Raw genomic sequence first — 18,279 nt, forward strand, 5'->3', positions numbered from 1 at the left:
CTTGCTGCCAGGCGAAGCCTCGCCCCGAGGATCCTCCTTATTATTGCAGGCGTGGGAGCTCCAGTTGAAGGGAAAATTAGCACTGCCTAGTTGATGTTCTGCTGAGATGATGAGTTTGGTTGGGTGAATATTTAGAGATTGGAGTGGAATGTATTGTGAACAATGCCGTAGGTTTCAAAATCCTTCTGTGTTTAATTAGCCAATTGCAGGATATCTGGAAAGGTGTGCTCTGATCAAATTTAGTGGAGCTTGAGACCAATATTGTAGCAGCCTGGAAAGTAGCTTCTAATGGAGTGAAATGGAGTTCCGTAGTCAATTCTCCATTGAACTAGTTATTTGACAATTTGTTTGAAGTCTTTGAAGAAAGAAAGTGTTTGATGTCATACAGAAATCTCATCTGTAGAAGTACTCCTTTTGTCATTGGATTGATATGAGTTTGGGGGCTGAGACTCTTGTCTTAGAGGAATCCAAGGATTGTGCACAGTCGATGATAGAAGGTAGAGAGTCAAGAATATTAAGGACATTTAGACAGGATTGAATTGCTGTTCAACAGTCAGGTGGATAGAGTCATTACGTACATTAGCTTACAAGTCAGAAGCTTTTTTATTTTACATTTATGAAAAAAACTACAATCTAAAAGTGGCACTGTGTGCATGATAAAGGCCAAAGTGATGAGAAGAAGGCATATACATTTGCTCTCCGTATGGTAGAGGTGCAGAATGCTGCATAGTCACTCGTGCCGCAAGAGGTTGAATAGTAATGTCTTTTTAGGTTTCGCCTATACTGCATTTATGCCACGCTTGAGAAATCTTTTGTAACGGAAAAAAAAATCTTAACAGGTGCTTAGAGCTCGCCCATTATATACCTTTATTTACCATTGGTTATCTCCCATATCACTCTTACTTCCTTTCTTCCTGTTGGTCAGCTCCTCCTTCTGCCTGCAGCTTCCTACTTGGCTTCACGTCTTCATTCTTGCTGTGGAGCTTGGACTAAGTACAGCTTCGGCAGCCAGTGTCGTTCCACTTACTGCACACTTGTAACATACTTTATTATTATTATTTATTACTTTTCAGCGTCCACACTGGTAACTGTAATGGAAATGTTTTCAAAAATATACACCGCAAATTAAGTATAGGGAAAAAATTACAATTTTAACTTGTTTGTACGTGCATAGCTTAATGTTAAAAAAAAAAAAAAGTTCTATGACGCGGTCTGGCCACGTCATATCACTTTTTTTTGCTTTTTCCTACTTAAAGCTATGTTGCACAGCAACTCGCACCGCTGTGCAACAATTAAATAAAAAATAGACAGAGCCCATAGATCTCGCATAGGTGAAACCTATTGGCTTTCCTGGTTGAGTCTGGCTGGCCTGGTTGGTCTGCGTGCAACTTCCAACCTCCAAAGATGCGCACAGCCGATGCCTTCTCCAATGCAGTGTCGCTATGCAGCCATCTATGATACATTTCTTTATGCTGGCAGAGGGGATCAAGAGAGTTAAGCAAAATTGTGCTTCCTTAATCTCTGGAGGGCCATTGTGGATTTACTCCAAAGCGTGTTTTAAATGGCCCTTGGCAATGATGGATGCTATTACTTTCCCTAGCTGGTTCAGCCTGGAAATATTTCTTTGGAATTTCACCTCCGGTTTATAACACTAGAGCGCTCTGCTATGATTCACATGGGCTTAATATCACTGCAGAAGAATATATATATATATATATATATATATATATATATATATATATATATATATATATATATATATATATATATATAATAGACGAACAAGAAAGGTTGAAAGACGAGAACGAATGGTTTAGGCTTATAAAACGGCTGGAAATATGAGATTCCTTTTACCCTTGTTTTGTTTTTAAACGCTGCTTATTGGGAGAACCTTTCTCAACAAATCTTCACAGTAGCTGTAATTCTATGCATCATTTTAAACTAAGTCTTGCTAAATTATTAGGAACAGATTAAGAAAATCTATTTTGTTCTTTAAGTAAATATCTACAATTTCAATTCAGTTTCAAGATAGAGTCTCATATGTATGCCAGATATTCGTTTTACTAAACCTAATGTCGAAGGGAAAATTGCAAGATTTTAGAAATTGTCTCCCAAATGGACTTGAGTGCAGTATCATGAATATTTTGTGTCTTCTACCGTGTCCTCCGGGATGGATTTGAGCGTGTAGTTAATAGCGCAAATGGGTGCCATTCTCCCAGTTCACTCATGGTGGGGGCCTGTCTCCTTCTGGCTGAATGCCCCTCCTTATCAGCATGTCTAAAGGTAACAAGCATTAGTGATGGCAATAGGTCTGTCATTAAGGTGCTAATGCATGACAGTGCAACGTGTTACACTGACATAGGCACACGTGCAAATGTGTGTGCACTTTGTGAAGCGCGGCAAAGCCTGTAGAGGGCGCTCTGCCTCACTTTAATGCCTGAGGGCGTCTGTGCTAAAGACTGGATTGGTGGCTTTACAAAGCAGAAAATTAAAGCTGACATCAGGGCTTATTCTTATTTATGAATTATATTGATTAGAGTTTGAACTAAAGCTCACTACCTTTTCGTTCCTCAATGCTGTATTTTGGGTTCCCTGGGCTGCAGAATGAAACGTCATTGTTTACGTCCGTTGTGCACTGTTTCACAGGAGCTGGGACTATTGTCATAGTGAGTTGTTTCTGAAATCCCAGTCATTCCCTCGAAACCATCCGAAAGCCTTTGTCTGTGTTCTTAAGGTATGTTTAACATGGCAGATGATACTAAATAGGGATGAAAGGTCCAATAGGACCAAGGCTCCAATCCCACCATTGTCAGGGATGCTTATCAGATTATCCATTGTTGCCCCCTAGTACATGACTAGTTCAGGAACCTGCTGGAGTATGGTGAAGAATGCTGCAAGATGTAATATGACACATGCATTGGAAGATTCCAAAAGCCTGGCATAATGAAGATAGGCTGTGAGACTAAATGGATGGCTCTGCCATGGGTGTTTTAAGCAGGTCTCCACAATGGCCTCCTCAGGGCAGAAAGGACCAGTTCCAGAAACAAACCATACAGGAGTTAAAGTAAGCACCTAGGACTGGATCCATTAAAGAAGTTGGTGGTTCTTACAGCGAAGAAGCAGAATAAATGTCATCTGCCGGGCTAGGTCATATAGATGAGCGCTTCTGATCGCCTTTTCCAACATAAAGTATAGAAAGTGGAGAAACCTGTAGATTGGAATAAGCTCGGTCCAGGGGCTGACAGAAACAAAAATCATAGGAGCTTTAAAAAAATCTTTTGCAAACTTACCGAAGAGGAGTGAGGAATACTGAGCTGCAAATTAGATACATCTAAAACATGAAAGTTCATGAAGTTTTGCGAACACCTCTAGCAAGGTGAATACAGAATAGCACATTTGTAGCTCCTGATAAGGGGTAAATGAGTTTTGGCTGCAGAGCAATAGTTCTTCCACCAGACTGTTTGAGAGTTGTTAGTTCTGGGATGAACCAAGTCGAAGCAGAGTGCCAAAGAGTAATGATATTCTTGGACAGTGAGGAAGTATTACTTACCTATGTCTGACAGAGTGAGGCGAGGGGAGCTTCTCTCTGCTACACCCACGTATAGGCATATAAAATTATGCAATAAAAAGGCAGATACGGCACAACTAGCAGGAAGAGTCTAAATACACTCTGTCTGGGTAGGAATAGTACTCTGGGAGGTTTCTTCAGACAAAGGTTGCAGTATCCCTCGCCAATTTCACGAGACCGCAAGAAGCGAGAGAATGTATTGTTGCTCTACCCTGGTATAGGTAGCTGACTTAGGTCAGTGATCGTTTGGGGCAGGTTCAGAAGGTAAAATTCCTGGGCAGATGGGCTTTTCTACTGGCAGGTCACTGATGCCCTCAGCAGCCTGATGAAGCAAGTTTCAGTGTGGAACTACGATCATCAACTCTAAGGTTCTGGGTGCCAGATGTGGATTGGAAGTCAGTATGAGAAACAGGAACAGCTTACTGAAAGAATACATGTGGGTACTCTGTTACTTTTCCATTTGGAATCACTGTAAGGCATGCAGTTTTGTTAGCATCAAAATTGCTGAATTTTAGAATGATGGTGCACTGAAAATTTCAAAATTCTGTTCCCTCGTTGCTTATCCACCTGTCACACACAAAAGCAACTGGAATATTTCCATAAATAAGTTTGTCATGAATGCAAGTATAGGCCCTTTCATTGAACCTCTTGGGTACCCAAAGGTATTGGATTAGATGCCTCACTCTCTCATCAGCGCTTATCCACACCCTAGTCGGATGATACCCCCAGGGCAAGCAAAATACATTATTAAAGCTTGGGTGTGCATTTATTAAAATATTAGGTTAAATAATAAATAAGGAGTGTGTAGTGATGACCCTAAACGTATATGCACACAAATATTATAGCCATTGCGCTTACAGGTGCCAGGCAAAAGTTTAATCTTTGCTGACCTACTGCATCTGCAGCGAGTTGGAGAAGCGAGCCTTGATGTAGCTGGGACACCAAAAGAGCTCCTTAGGGGAGGTTGCCCCCAACATAAAGAGAGGACTGGGGAAATATGATGGAAAATTTCCCTCCCCATTCACTAGGCAGAACAGAGCTATGAATACACAGGATCTTTGCTACAGAAATCAGAGATGGTAATAGGAGGCAAGGTTTTAGGCCCATCGGCTCCTTGGCTTAAGTGAATAGAGCCTGGACATTATGGATCAGGCACAGTTATTATTGCACTGGCTATTCTTTTCCTGACAGCATGGAACATTTAAAGCATGCAAATGTATTCAAATTACCAATGCTGGAAAGCTCTGATTGCAGGTAAGTAGTCTATATTTCCCTTTATGCTCTAGTACGATTTTAATATTTTCTAAGTACACTGGATCTCATCATAGGTCGAGAACTGTTGAAATTATTCGTTATCCTTGTCCTTGATCTCCCATCGTAGATTTGTCAGATTGGCAAACTGTGGGATTATTTTCAATAATTTACACTCCACTATATTTCTAGGATGGCCTTGTTAAAGCGGACATGGAGAAGTTGACCTTCTATGCAGTGTCTGCCCCAGAGAAGCTGGATCGGATTGGAGCTTATCTGGCAGAGAAGCTCAGCCGAGATGTTGTTAGACATCGTTATGGGTAAGTTCTGGGTAAATTAAAAGAACTCAATGTGTCTCTCCTACGTGTTAATTTCACTGCATCCTATACCTTTAGGTACAAGTGTAGTTGCCAGCTTCCTTTTATGAAAGACGATTTTACATAATGATAAGAGGACATTGATCACTGTCCTATGTTTGTACCTACTAGTATTTACACAACGCTAACTCAGGTGGGGAGCAGCAGATCACTGTGAATTATGAAGGGTGCTGGGAGACTACATTAAGTTGGGGTTTACATTTTTTGAATTGCACATTTAGATTGCATTTCAGCTATTTAAATTTGCATTTCACTTATTTACGTTTTAGGCACCTGTATTTCATATTCAAATGTTAAGGCTGGGATATGACCTCAGATCCCTGGCAACTAGACCACATATCCTTATGGATAATTATAGCATTTTTTGAGAAACCCATGTTCTTTACCCCGGCACCTTATACTTCAATGCTGGATGGTTATGGGGTTGTTCATTTGCGTAATGCTTCTATTTTCAAACTGAATGAGACATGCAAAGAATGGTATATGCTGTCATTGCTTATAGAATTTGGACAGTTGGACATTGCATTACACTCTTGGTTGTAGGACAATCTCATATATACTTTTGTTATTGTGGTTCTTTAACCACGAGCCTGGTTCTGTGCACCAGGGCAACTGTGCATCATCAACAGATGTCTGCAGCTTGATTGATTATGATTGGGGCAAAACATAAAGACTTCGTGGAAATCAGGCCCTGCATATGCAGCCCACTGGGGACAGCCGTAGGCATTGTGCAGCTGATTTCAGTGGGATGGGGACTCACGCAGTGCCCGGCCTTCAGCAAGTCCATTTCCTCCGGACGCTGTGCAAATCGTGCGCATTTGCTTCCAATGGGATGGACCTTAAAGTTAAGTTATGGTTATCTTTGCTGATATCATTTTAATGCTGTTGTATTAAAAAAAAACTCAGATTCCATGTCAAAAATACAATAACTGATGTTATAATAGCAGTGAAAAACCTAGAAAGCTGTGTAAATAAAAACTTATGACCTTGTACATCATCACTGAGGTATGCAACTGTAACAGCTAAGATGTGCTGATGGGACCACAATGGTAATCCACTCCCATTTAGAGTTAGATTCAAGATCTGCTGCCAGGAGTATTTAGTCATCGCAGTATTTACAAACTATGGCTATGTATTTGTCAGTGACATAGCAGTACTATGATCCTTTGAGTGGATAAAGAATATGAGTGCGATGCCTGGACTGACCTACATTGTAGGAAACCTTCCATGTTTGTTTTAATTATTTATTTTAACTGAACTTGGCCGAAAGCACAATTACATTTCTGTTTTCTGAATCGTTCGCCAAGATACATTATGTTCGTAGCATGCATGGCTGTAGGTACTAATGCTCAGCACTTGCTCTTTCATTTTGATAGAGACTTCTAACTGCAGATTCCTCACCTTTAGAATATTCCACAGGTGTCAGACTGGATCCCGAATGTTTTTCAGCAATATCTGTTCATGCTGATAAGGCACTATGAGGCCCCCACCCTGACGAATGTCTGCTCCATAAATGATGTGCAGAGCCTATATAGGTGCCACTCCAGCGCACTGACGTCAGTTCCTTACTCTCTGCACCAACAAATACTGTAAGAAATTGGTTTACTGGTTGGAGAGGTGAAACCCTTCTGAAGCGGCAACCACAATTCATCTGAGCGTGAAGTCATAAACCCTAAATTAACTGTGCTCACCCTCGGTAGCTTGGCACTGATCAGTCAGGCTTAACTCAGAGGCAATGTATAAAGTCTTTATGGAATACTTCAAACAGTGAAAACATCTTACAAAAAGGATCCCACAACAAGTCAGACAAATAGAGCTTGATTTATTAAATAAAACAAGACCAAAATGACATAAATCCAATCAGTAGAACCGAAGTAATGAATTTCTAAAGAATAAACTGCAGTATAGCATATTAAAGCATAAAGAGCCAACCACTGTAGTCTGTTTGTGCTGGACCTGGTCAAAGACAAAAGTTCAGGCCGACCGCAATGAAGCGCGGGTCTAATACAGTTCCAGATCAGTCCCACTGAAGTTTTACCTTCTCAAGTTTTGTGCCAAGAGTCCAGTTCGCATTGGAGAGGGCCATTGTCGGCATGGCACAAAGAGCAGACCGGGCATCATGAGCAGGCTAGAGCTTTGCTTTGGCGGTCCTCTGCTGGCAATTGATGGTTGCTGTGCAAAGAGACGGGCTGGTGGCAGCTCACGGTGATCATTTGGTGTGGGTGCAGTGGCTTCTGTGCGAACGACCCGTTCATGAAGAGCACAAAAGCTTGATTTTAAGAGCCCTTGTGCCACACCAAGGGTCCAGGACCTGAGGAGCACCACTTGAGGGACAGGAACTCGCTGCAGCTGGGTCCAGGAGTTGGTTGGGGAACCTTTTATGTCTCTGTAGCTCGGATCAGAAAGCGAGCAGACTTTCCCTTAAAGTCTCTCTGGGGTCCTGGGTTCATTTTGAAGTTGCAGCACAGCAGCCCTTTTCCCTGGCAGAGTGTCCAAAGCTCCAGAAGTGTACTCAAGTGGTGGGGTCTGGGGTGAAGTATCTATTCCCAGTTGTGCCTTTCAGGGGGGGGGGGAAGCTTCTAAAGATTTACCTTTGAGGTCTCCCGGCATCCTTCCTTCCCTGCCCTGGCTCCAGACTAATCACAGGGGATATACAGCCCTTTCTGAGGGGACTTATAGATATGGAATACATGCCAATTGGGGATAAGACAATACTACCATGTTCTAAGGAGGATGCACATGCACTTTAGCACTGGTTAGCAGTGGCAAAGTGCTCAGAGTCCTAATGCCAGCGAAAATGAGATCAGAAAAAAATGAAGGAGTAAGACAAGAAGTTGAGGGGAAGACCACCCAGGCTGATAGGTCTTACCGAAGCGAACACAAAGATACCTCTCTCCTCTTTGAGACAATTTACCTCAAAAAATCTTTTTCTGTGTCCAAGGGAAATGTGACCTCCCAAAAAGACACGTTTTAAGCTCTTTAAAGATTGTTGCAAACAAATGTTTGTGACAGATCCTCACCAGTTTTCCCTGTTCCCTGTGGTCAGGCACTAGTCTAAGGTCTGCAATGACTGCGCGTTGATGAACCCGAAAGCCATATGAGACTGCAAGGTGAAACTCTGTCGCCAAACACCAGAAGACCCTGTGGCAAGACCGGTTCAGTATGAAGGGTCCAGAAGTGCCAGAGTTGATCCTGAGTGCAATTGTAATCCCACACCAAGTCTTTGAGTAAATCGATGAAAAAATAAATACAAAATCCAGGCAGGACTCGACCCCTTCCGGACACTCACATACTCCTGAGGAGGCACAAGAGCGTCACAGTACCCTCTATCTCTTCCTCCCGAAGTTGGTTGACGTCAGAGCCGACACTGCAACTGGTCCTGGCACAATCTGAGTTTCCAGGATCCATATGCAACACTGAAGCAGATCGAAGATTAAAGCGAGGCCATGCACCAACTTCTTGGATCCTTACGGTCTCCCTCTTGCGTGCCAATGAGCCCCAAGGAGACTAGAGGCCCTCCATCCGGGATACTGCTGGCTGGGTGACCCGCGGTACCAGTTGTTTCCTCTGATTCACTATTGGGCCTCCCGCGGCCCCTACACTGACTCCGGTGCCACAAAGCTTCCCAAGCCTTAATGCCAGGGCAGACTCCAACGCTGAGAGATGAATTGCCCATTGTTCCCTGTGACTCAGAGTTGGTGACAATACGACCTGAATGGGGCTTGATTTCCATAAAAGCTCAACCCCCCGCTTGACATACTATCTCTGTGCGGAAGAATTTATGTGAGCCATTGCTTATTTGGTACGAGATCGTATGACCGTGACTCGGGTGATGAGATAAGTCAACCATACCGTACCATAAAGAAAATTGGTATAATAACTTCCAAGAAGCTAGTGGCCTTGATGCTTCCCCTGTTTCAGGATTCCTCTCACTCACAGGTCCTACCACTGAGGAGAGTGCATCTTTCGCAATGATCATGCACAGGGCAGCCAAAGTTCTTGACCTCTAGCCTCCCTCCTTCAAGGTCAAAACCAATGTCTTGACAGAAATTCTCCAGTTTGAGCAAATCTCTACTGAGTACGTACTACTCTTCAATGAGTCATTTACAGATGCTTTCTTAGGGGCCTGAGCTAAATCCTTGCTGCTGCCCCCCAATCAGTCACTAAATTGCAAGATGCCACTGCCGTGCTGTGGTTGACCCTGCATTTTTGTTTCAGCACCCCTCCCCTGAAAGCTTGGTGGTGCAGGCATCTACCAGTCTCAGGAAACAAATTTCTTTCTAACTAGTCCCCCCAGTAAGGTGTCCAAACGAGTGGAGACCTTTGGGAAGAGGGTATTTTCTTCCACTAGCTTGGCCCTCATGTCTGTAAATTCCATGTGCCTGATGGGCCACTATTACCTGACCCTTTAGGATCAGTGTTGAAAGTCCTCCAAGGTGTCCCGGAAGATCTCCAATCCATTCTGACCCAAGCCATACAGGATGGTTGTGACATAGCCAAGTTCACAATTAGTTGTTGCATGAATTCCACTGATTCCATTGGAAGACCCGCTGGAACCAGTGTCACCATTCGTCACCATGCCTGTGTATGATGGACAAGGGCGACGTTCAGCTGTCCTTTATGGACATGCTCTTATATAGATGCCTTTTGATGTGACTCACCTCTTCGGGGACATGGCAGTGTCTGGAGCAGTTGATATAGAACAGAGCCAGAGCACGCTCCTTGGCATTAAAGATCTCGCCTCACTAGCCACAGCAACTCTGTGGTTCCTTTCGTGTTTTGGCCGAAATATCCCATATTACAAGCCTCTTCAGACTCAGTAAGGTTCCCAGCCATTTCGCGGCCAAGGCCGTGGCAACCACCTGCTCTGTAGTGGGGGGTCAATGATTCTTGGCTGGTTGGCAGGCCATAACATCAGACAGGTGGTCCTGCAGATTGTTTGGAAAGGTTACACCTTACCGTTCAGAGCCACTCTGCTGCACCATCTACCATCTGTGGATCAACTAACAGAGGACCATCTGTCTGTTTTGCGGCAGCAGGTGCAAGCCCGTTTGCCCAAAGGGGCTAACAAGAGTGTGCTAGCATAAGAAGTGGATCGTGGTTATTATTCCTGCTACTTTCTGGTGCCCAATAAGGACAGAGGCTTTTGTCCTATTCTAGAGCTATGCCTCTTCAACACCTTCCTCTGGGATGACAAATTCAAAATGCTCTTAACTGTCCTCGTCCCTGCTAATTGGCTGTTTCAAAAAGACAGCCAGCAGTGGTGTTTCTGGATCGATTGGACACACACCGAAAGGCTGCTCGAAAGGAGCCCAGACATTTAAACGGGGAATAAATGGAAAAGATATTTGAGAAGGAGGATACATCAAATTGCCCTGATGAAGTCCCTATTAGGGATGAAGAGCGTTGGCTGGGTCTATTGTAAGTGCGATGGAATTGGATACTTAATAAAAAGAACTTCATGAAAAAAGACACCAACGTCTGTAAATTAAATGAAATACGAGATATATAAATAAAGTAATTGAAAACAAGAGTGATTACAGATACATGCAATTCGAATTGGAAAGTCCAATGTGAACAAGGAAATTATGTTCCTCTCCTAATACTGTGAAAGCATTTACCTACAGATTGGCTGATAGCACATCACCTTCAGGAGTCCTATTTATAGGTTCCCGTTCTGCAGGCCCATCAGTGTTATCTGCAGTTTGTGGTGGAAGCATTTTCAATTCACTGTACTCCCCTTTGGTCTCACCAGCGCCTCATAAGTGTACACGGAAGTTGTGGTGGTTATAGCAGCGGATCTTTGGATGTCAGGTGCTCCAGACTTCCTCTGCTTCTATGAATGGCTGGTGAAGTCAGAATCACCTCAGGCAGTTGCGAACTACCTCCAAGGTGACTGCAAACCTCCAGTCATCTTTGGGGTTCATTGTCAACGTGCCGAAGTCATGCCGGACTCTTTCATCGATGCTCCTCTTTATCGGAACTGTTATAAACACGGTCCACTTTCTTACCTTTTCTCTGGATCCTGATCATTCAGCCTCGATCCTGGAGGCTGCTGGGACATTTGGCATCCTGCTTGTCAGCACATCAGGTGGTATTTATGGGCTCTGCAGAGGGATCTGAAATCTCTGACAACATCTAGATTTCTCACACAACTTCAAAAGATCTTCAGTGATTGTTACTGGATCATAAACTGTGTCAATGGCAGACCCCTTTCCCTACACTAATCAGAGTTGACAGTGGTGTCATATGCATAACTCCTGGATTGTGGCGGCGACCTTGGAGAGGTATAGATCTGAGCCTTTAGTCCCCGGTGGAGGCACTGCTTCATATCAACCTTCTGGAACTGAGGGATAGTCGCTTGGCGGTTAAGGCCTTCCTTCCATCCATCGAAGGGAGTTTAGTGCAGGTGCTTATTGACCACATCACCGCCATGTGGTATTGTAACAAGTGGGGTGGGGGGGTCACAGACCCTGTGCCAGGAGGCACTGTGCCTGAGCCACTGTACCTCTGGAAATTGCTGATCCATCAAGGACTGTTCCTGGTGGTGAAGCACCAGTCAGGATCGGTGAAAGACAGGGCAGACAAGCTCTGCTACTGACACGTAGCCAAATGGATATTGCACCCAGAGGTGGGCAAGGTCTCTTTCAAGAATGGGGTTCTAAAGCCTTGAGTTTCCAAGGTGTCTCTTGCTAGGACACGTGTTCTGCCTAGGGTGGAGCTTGGGTCTCATGTATGCTGTTCTGCCAATACCTTCTTCTACCCTGAGTTCTGAAGAAGATCAGGACAGACTGGGACCACGTTTTCCTAGTTGTCAAATCGGACACGTAGAGTATGGCATCCAGAACTCATGAGCATGAGCATCTATACTCCGATCAGGCTGCCTCTCCAGGAGGATCTACTGTCACACCAATGATTGAGGCAGGATTCTTGATCCAACCCCAGGCTTCATGCTTGGAGATTGAGTGGTAGCAGCTAAGCACCTTTGACCTTCCTTCGGAGGTGGGTAATGTAATCTTGGCAGTCATCATCCCTTGATAAAAACTGTACGACTTTAATTGGGACAAGTTTGTATCTTGGTACAGCACTTGGCAGATGGACCCCCCCAGACTTTGCTCTGGTCACAGATCAACAGGCTCTTTTGGCCTTTTTGCAGTCACCGGATTAGCCCCCCATTATTGGTACCTTAGCTTGGTCCTCACTTAATGTGTACTTCCTTCGAACCGCTTCACAGCTGTCCCTTGCAACTTATCACCCTCATGATGGAGTTCCTTGTCAATGTCACATTGTTGTGGCGAGTGAGTGAGCGTCAGGCATTGTGCTGTACACTACCTCCAAGACAAGCTGGTTTTACGGATGCAATCATCCTTCTTGCTGAAAGTCGTGATATCATTCCAAATCTGTCAAATCAGCATGCTGCCCGGTGTTCTGTGCTCTTCTTCACCCCTCTAAAGTGGAAAGGCCCCAAAAGAGCCCTGAGCATTTACATTGATCAGATCAGAGACCCCCAAATGGATGATCATCTCTTTGTGGGGTTCGCAGGGGCGAAAAAAGGCAAGTCAGTGCAGAAAAGGACCATTTCCTGATTGACTGTGCATTGCAATAAGATTTGGTTTGCATTGGCCAAGATGCAGCCTCCGGAAGGGCTCCAAGCTCATTCTGCCAGACCTAGAGGTGTTACCACTGCATTGTCCTGCTTAGTTATTGACATGTTCTTATGCCAGGCAGCTACGTGGACATAACTCCATACAGCCACCAAGCACTACTCTCTGGACAGTCAGGTTTACCAAGGAGGGCATTTTCTGTCCACTCATTCGTTCAAGGCTTTCTGGTTTTAGCCCATTCACGAACCCTCCACAAATAGGTGCTGCTTTGGTATCTATTTATTCAGAAGGAGAGAAACATTTGGTTAGAAGTCTCTATCAGAAGACACGTTACTTCCCTTTGTTAGTGCTCATTCTGGTAAAGATTCATTCTAGCCTCAGATTCCTCACCAACCCTCATATCCTCCCCGTTCTGTGTAATGGACTCTACCCATTAATAAGATCCCAAATCTAGGAACCTGCACATTGGCTACAGTCAGTTTGCTATTGAGGCTCTGGGTCTGGCACACACGTGGTATATATGTAGGCTGTGCACATCATTTCCGATGCGGACCGTGCCAGTGCAAAGCTGCACAGCACCACCTTCCCAGGCACAGAGGTATTGTTGGAAACATTTCTGGGTCCAGTCTGACATCTTGGGAATATTGAAAAGGTGACCAATCTACATGTAGACAGTCTCTACCAAAAAAAGCATTACCAAAGGTGTGTAACTCATTCATCTAGTGTTGGGTTCAGACGTTTGCAAGTTATTTTTGTTCATAGAAGTCTCTTGAGTCACAGAATGTGATATGACTCCACCTCTTGGTGTGCATTGCACATGGGTACGGATGCTATATTAGATTGTTTTTACCATCATTGTTTGGATGTACATCAAGTGGGCAATCATAAGGTATCATGTTTGGAAAATATTTTTTTAGCAGTCCTGTGCGATAACCTTTATTGATCATTGAGGGTCCCTTTCAACTAAATGCCGCTGTCATTGTTTTCTCTATGTGTTAGAAGCCAAATCATAATTGAAAGATTGCCTTTGATGTCCCCCGGCATTGAGCCCCTCATGCCCATTTGGGGCATCTGAAAGTGGTGCATGGGTGGTGGAATGCTCCCACTCCAAGTACCAATGGGCAGATCAACAGATGTGAAACCTTAACTTCTGCCCAACCACGTTGACACATTGTGTCATTCATGCCTTGCCTTCAGGTCCAACAAAACCATCAGGTATTTGAGTTAACAGTCCTGGACACATTCCAGAACATGTACCAACCAGGTATTTCAGAGACTCTGATACTCTTTAGCAAAGAAAATCCACTCAACACAGATGAGCAGGAAGAGGCAGGCCCGTTCAGTCTTCTCCTCATGCACAACCACAACACATCCCTGAGGTGGTATCCTGCAGTGAGTCGGTGGACCAGCAAATCGAGGATGTCAGCATGGTTCCAAAGACCGGACAGTGCACCAAGACAATGCCCATGGCCATGAGTATGCCTTCAACCCTTGGGCCCATATCTACCAGCCATTTAAGCCCCGCCTAAAAAAAGATCCATGCTAAAGCAGACCACCACTCTTGAGGGAGTCAAGAAATGGTAGGTCATAGGCCTCTGCCGCCTTTGGGCTCTGGTGTTCAATGACACAAACCTTCGGAGTCTAGAAAGCCTCCAGCAAAGGGTATCGAGCCGCAGGGCCTCTCGAGCCTGAGGTGCACCAGAAGCACCAAGCACCATTGGACCATTAAGAAACAGTCACTAAAGACTCAGTTGGAGCTCGCGTAAAAAAACCTCTCAATGCCAAAACCTTCATCGGCACCAAAACACACCTTGACTCCAAAGATGAAAGATAGGACGTTGACGACTACAGAGTAGGATCTCAAGGCACCTATTTTTTTATTTTTTTTATTTTCAAAAACCTTTATTGCAAATAAATAGATGACATACAATCTTAAATGAAGCAATTCGTCCTTACAATATACGCCATTTATAATCTCACATTCCATATCTTGATCCTCCCTCCTTGCCTCTCCCTGCCTCCCCCAACTCCCCTCCTCCCTCCCCGCACACTTGGAATAGCAAAGCTCGACAACTCAGTTGTGTCATTTAGTCAATATGCAGAAAATCACTCGCCAAGCGAGAGAATGCCTCTTGGTGTTCTTCCATTTGTCCATTTTGATCTTCACTATCCTCCCTACGCACCATCTTCTCCGTCGCCCTCCCACCTCCGCCCACTAAGATAACAGAATACCAGTCACACGTCCATCTCCATTTATTCCTCCTGCGTGCTGCTTTCATGTCCCTCCTCATTACTGCCCTTTTTCAGTAGATCGGTGATCAAGGGCCCCCATATGTCACGAGGTCACGACTTCAGTGGTAGTTGTTCTGCGTACTCCTGCAGGTATTCTTGCCAAACGGACATATCCTGGATCCAGTCCTTAAACTTAGGAGCTCTGCCTCTACCCCATCTGCAAGCTATTTGTCTTCTCGCTAGTAGGATACTTATTGCCAGGAATTGTTTGTGCAGTGTTTTTATGTCTCCCATCAACCCCAACAGGGCTCTGAGGGGAGTCCTAGATAGCGGTATGCCGATCATGCTGGTTAATCCTGCAAACACTTCCTCCCAGAAGGCAGCTACGCGCGGGCATCTCTAGGCCAAATTCATAAAGTCCGCCCCCTCCTCACCACATCTCAGACATTTATCGTCATCTCTAAGGCGTATCCCGTGCAGTCTCGCTGAAGTTTGGTATAGTCGGTGATGGAATTTGTAGTGTACCAACCTAAGCCTGCAGTTACCAGATATAGCTTCCCTTTGGAGACAAGCCGCCTCCCACTGCTCATCTGTCAGGGGGTTGTCCAGGTCCGCATCTCATTCCCGGCGAGCTCGAACCGAGTGAGCAAGAGGGGCGCAAGGTGCCCGCCTATACAGCAGGGAAACAACATGCGCAGGGGCCTCGGGTTGCAACATTAAATGTAGTGACGTAAATGTCTCCGGTTCCTGCGGGAACTCCGGAGTTAGAGCTCTAACACTTTGCCTAATGCGGGTGTACAGGAATAGTTCCATGAAAGAGTATGCCTGATCCCCAAAAAACTGCTCTTTCGTACGAAATTTTCCTCTCAGGTACAGATCTCCCCATGTCCCCAACTTCAGTCTGTCAAGCATACGCTGGCTAATTTTTTCACCAGTGGGCAATGGCGCAGTGGCACTCTAGGGGAGTACATCAGTTGTACACATTCCGTTTTCGCTAACCAATTCCATGCTCGGACTGTACAGTCCACCGTGGAGGGATCTACGTTCCGAGTCTTAGAAGGCATATACACATACTCAGCCATTGGGACAGGGGCCATGTATCCATCCTCAACTGCAAGGTGGGGCATATATGGGGGTGGGTGAAACCAGTATACTACGAAGTGCGCCTGCACACTGTAACAATACTGCTCAAAGTTAGGGACATCGAACCCTCCCATTCGGTACGGCAGCATAAGTGTAGTTAACTTCAGCCGTGCTTGCTTGCCCCCCCCAAATAAGACGCACCAACTGTGAATGAAGCAAATGAAAAAAGAATGCTCCTGGGTGATATGGGATGTTTATGAATAGGTATAAGAACTTCGGAAGTATATTTATTTAATCGGTGATATTCTCCCCGCCATAGAGAGGGGTACCCGTCTGATCCACTTGGAGATATTATCTGTCACCTTATCCATGGCCTGTCCGTAATTAAGCCTCATTAGAGCGTCACTATCCCTGCTTACCTGAATGCCCAGGTACTTAGTCATCTGATTCCCACTTCAGTGGGTAATCCAGCTGGTGAGGTCGGTGTGGTCGGTCAAAGGGAATACCGCAGACTTACTCCAGTTTATTTGCACTCCAGCCACTGCTCCAAATTTTGTAATTTCCTGCAGTATTGAGTTGAGATTATCTTGCGGCTTGTGGACATACAGTGTGGCATTGTCGGTATTGAGCGATACTGGTAGCTGTCTGGTCGGGTATATGAGGCTTCTGTGGTTATGATGCTGTCAGAGCTTCGCAGCAAGGGGCTCTATCGCTAAGGCGAATAAGACTGGGGAGAGTGGACACCCTTGCCTCGTGCCCCTGGCCACTGGAAAGCTCGCTGATCTAGAGCCGTTAAGGAGGACTCTGGCACATGGCTGAGTGTATAGTAGCTGGATCCAGTTGACAAAAGAGAAGGGCATCCCCATATGGAGTAATACCCCCATCAGGTAGTCCCATTCTACAGAGTCAAACGCTTTGGTGGCGTCCAAAAAGACTGCCACCGCCGTACTCTTGGGATCAATATCCTGTAGGACAGCGAAGAGAGTTTGCAAATTGTGAGCTGTTGCCCGATGGGGCACAACGCCCGCCTGGGCAGGTAATACTAGTTTTTCTAAAAGTAAGTTAAGTCATGTTACCAGTACTTTTGGCTAGGATTTTTGTGTCGCTATTGAGGAGTGATAGAGGTCTATTGGAATCACACATGAGTGGTGTCTTGCCGGGCTTTAGAAGCGACATTATCTGTGCCTACCTCATGGTGGCCGGTAGGCAGCCCTCTTCCAGAGCCTCGTAGAATACAGCTTTAAGTTTGGTTGCAAGGGTAGGGGCAAACGTCTTGTAAAAATCTATTGGAAGTCCATCAGAGCACGGTGCCTTTCGGACGACATGGTCATAATGGCTTCCGTAATCTCATCGACTTCCAGGTCATGCGCCAAGAAATTGCGCTGTGCGTCCCCAAGCCACGCCAGAGCTATATCTTCCAGATAGCCTTGAAGATCTAATGGAGCACCTCTATGCGGCGTGTAAAGCTTTGTATAAAATCTCACCATGATGTCCATTTGGCCTGGGAGATCTCTCCGCACAGATCCCTGTTCGTCTTCTAGTTCTATTACATAGTTCTGAAACCTAGGGGCCCGTATCGCGCCAGCCAGTGCCCTACCCGGCCTATCTCCCTCCCCATACACCCGAGCCATCTGATGTTTCCCTAGAAATTTGCTATCCCTATCCGCTGCTACCTCATAGTCGGATATTTTCTTTCTCAATTTAGCACGCAGTTTCCTCGAGTTCCTGCCAGCTCCAATTTCCTTTTCCAGTGTTTTCAGTTCCCCTTCCAGTTTTTTCAGATCCCATCTGAGGTCTCTAAGTATCCCCTCCCCCCTCCGGCGATGCACCACCCACGGACTGTCACCTTAAATGCTTCCCACACCGTTGTTAAGCTGTCTACCGAGTCAATGTTCCTAGCAAAAAAATCTTTCATGTCCTGCTCCAACTCTGCTTTGAACACTGCATCTTGCAAATGACACAGATTCAATCGCCAACCCAAGGCACTCATTCAAATATAAGCAAAAGGTCTTCTTTAGTCCAAAATATTTAATTCTTTATTGTAGCAATTATGCCAATAGGTTGCACAGCCAACGCGTTTTGTTCCTGGGCGGAACTTCGTCAGGGCAATTCAAAATTAGAAAACGGTGTCCCAAAGAATGAACCAGCAAAAGTTAACATGTAG

The 18,279-nt window shown here is 45.1% G+C and overlaps 1 protein-coding gene across 5 annotated transcripts in view; it reads left to right on the plus strand.

Moving 5' to 3' along the window:
- The window catches only part of EFR3A (EFR3 homolog A), a 1,108,455-nt gene that overhangs the window by 340,241 nt on the left and 749,935 nt on the right, over nucleotides 1-18,279 (plus strand). For all 5 annotated transcript variants that reach the window (XM_086966224.1, XM_086966228.1, XM_086966225.1 and 2 more), the window contains one exon: nucleotides 5,012-5,139. In XM_086966224.1, coding sequence (XP_086822350.1) covers nucleotides 5,012-5,139 — 128 coding nt within the window. The remainder of the gene's footprint in view (nucleotides 1-5,011; nucleotides 5,140-18,279) is intronic.

This window comes from Lissotriton vulgaris, chromosome 4_1, assembly GCF_964263255.1.
Source record: "Lissotriton vulgaris chromosome 4_1, aLisVul1.2, whole genome shotgun sequence".
Classification (NCBI taxonomy): domain Eukaryota; kingdom Metazoa; phylum Chordata; class Amphibia; order Caudata; family Salamandridae; genus Lissotriton; species Lissotriton vulgaris.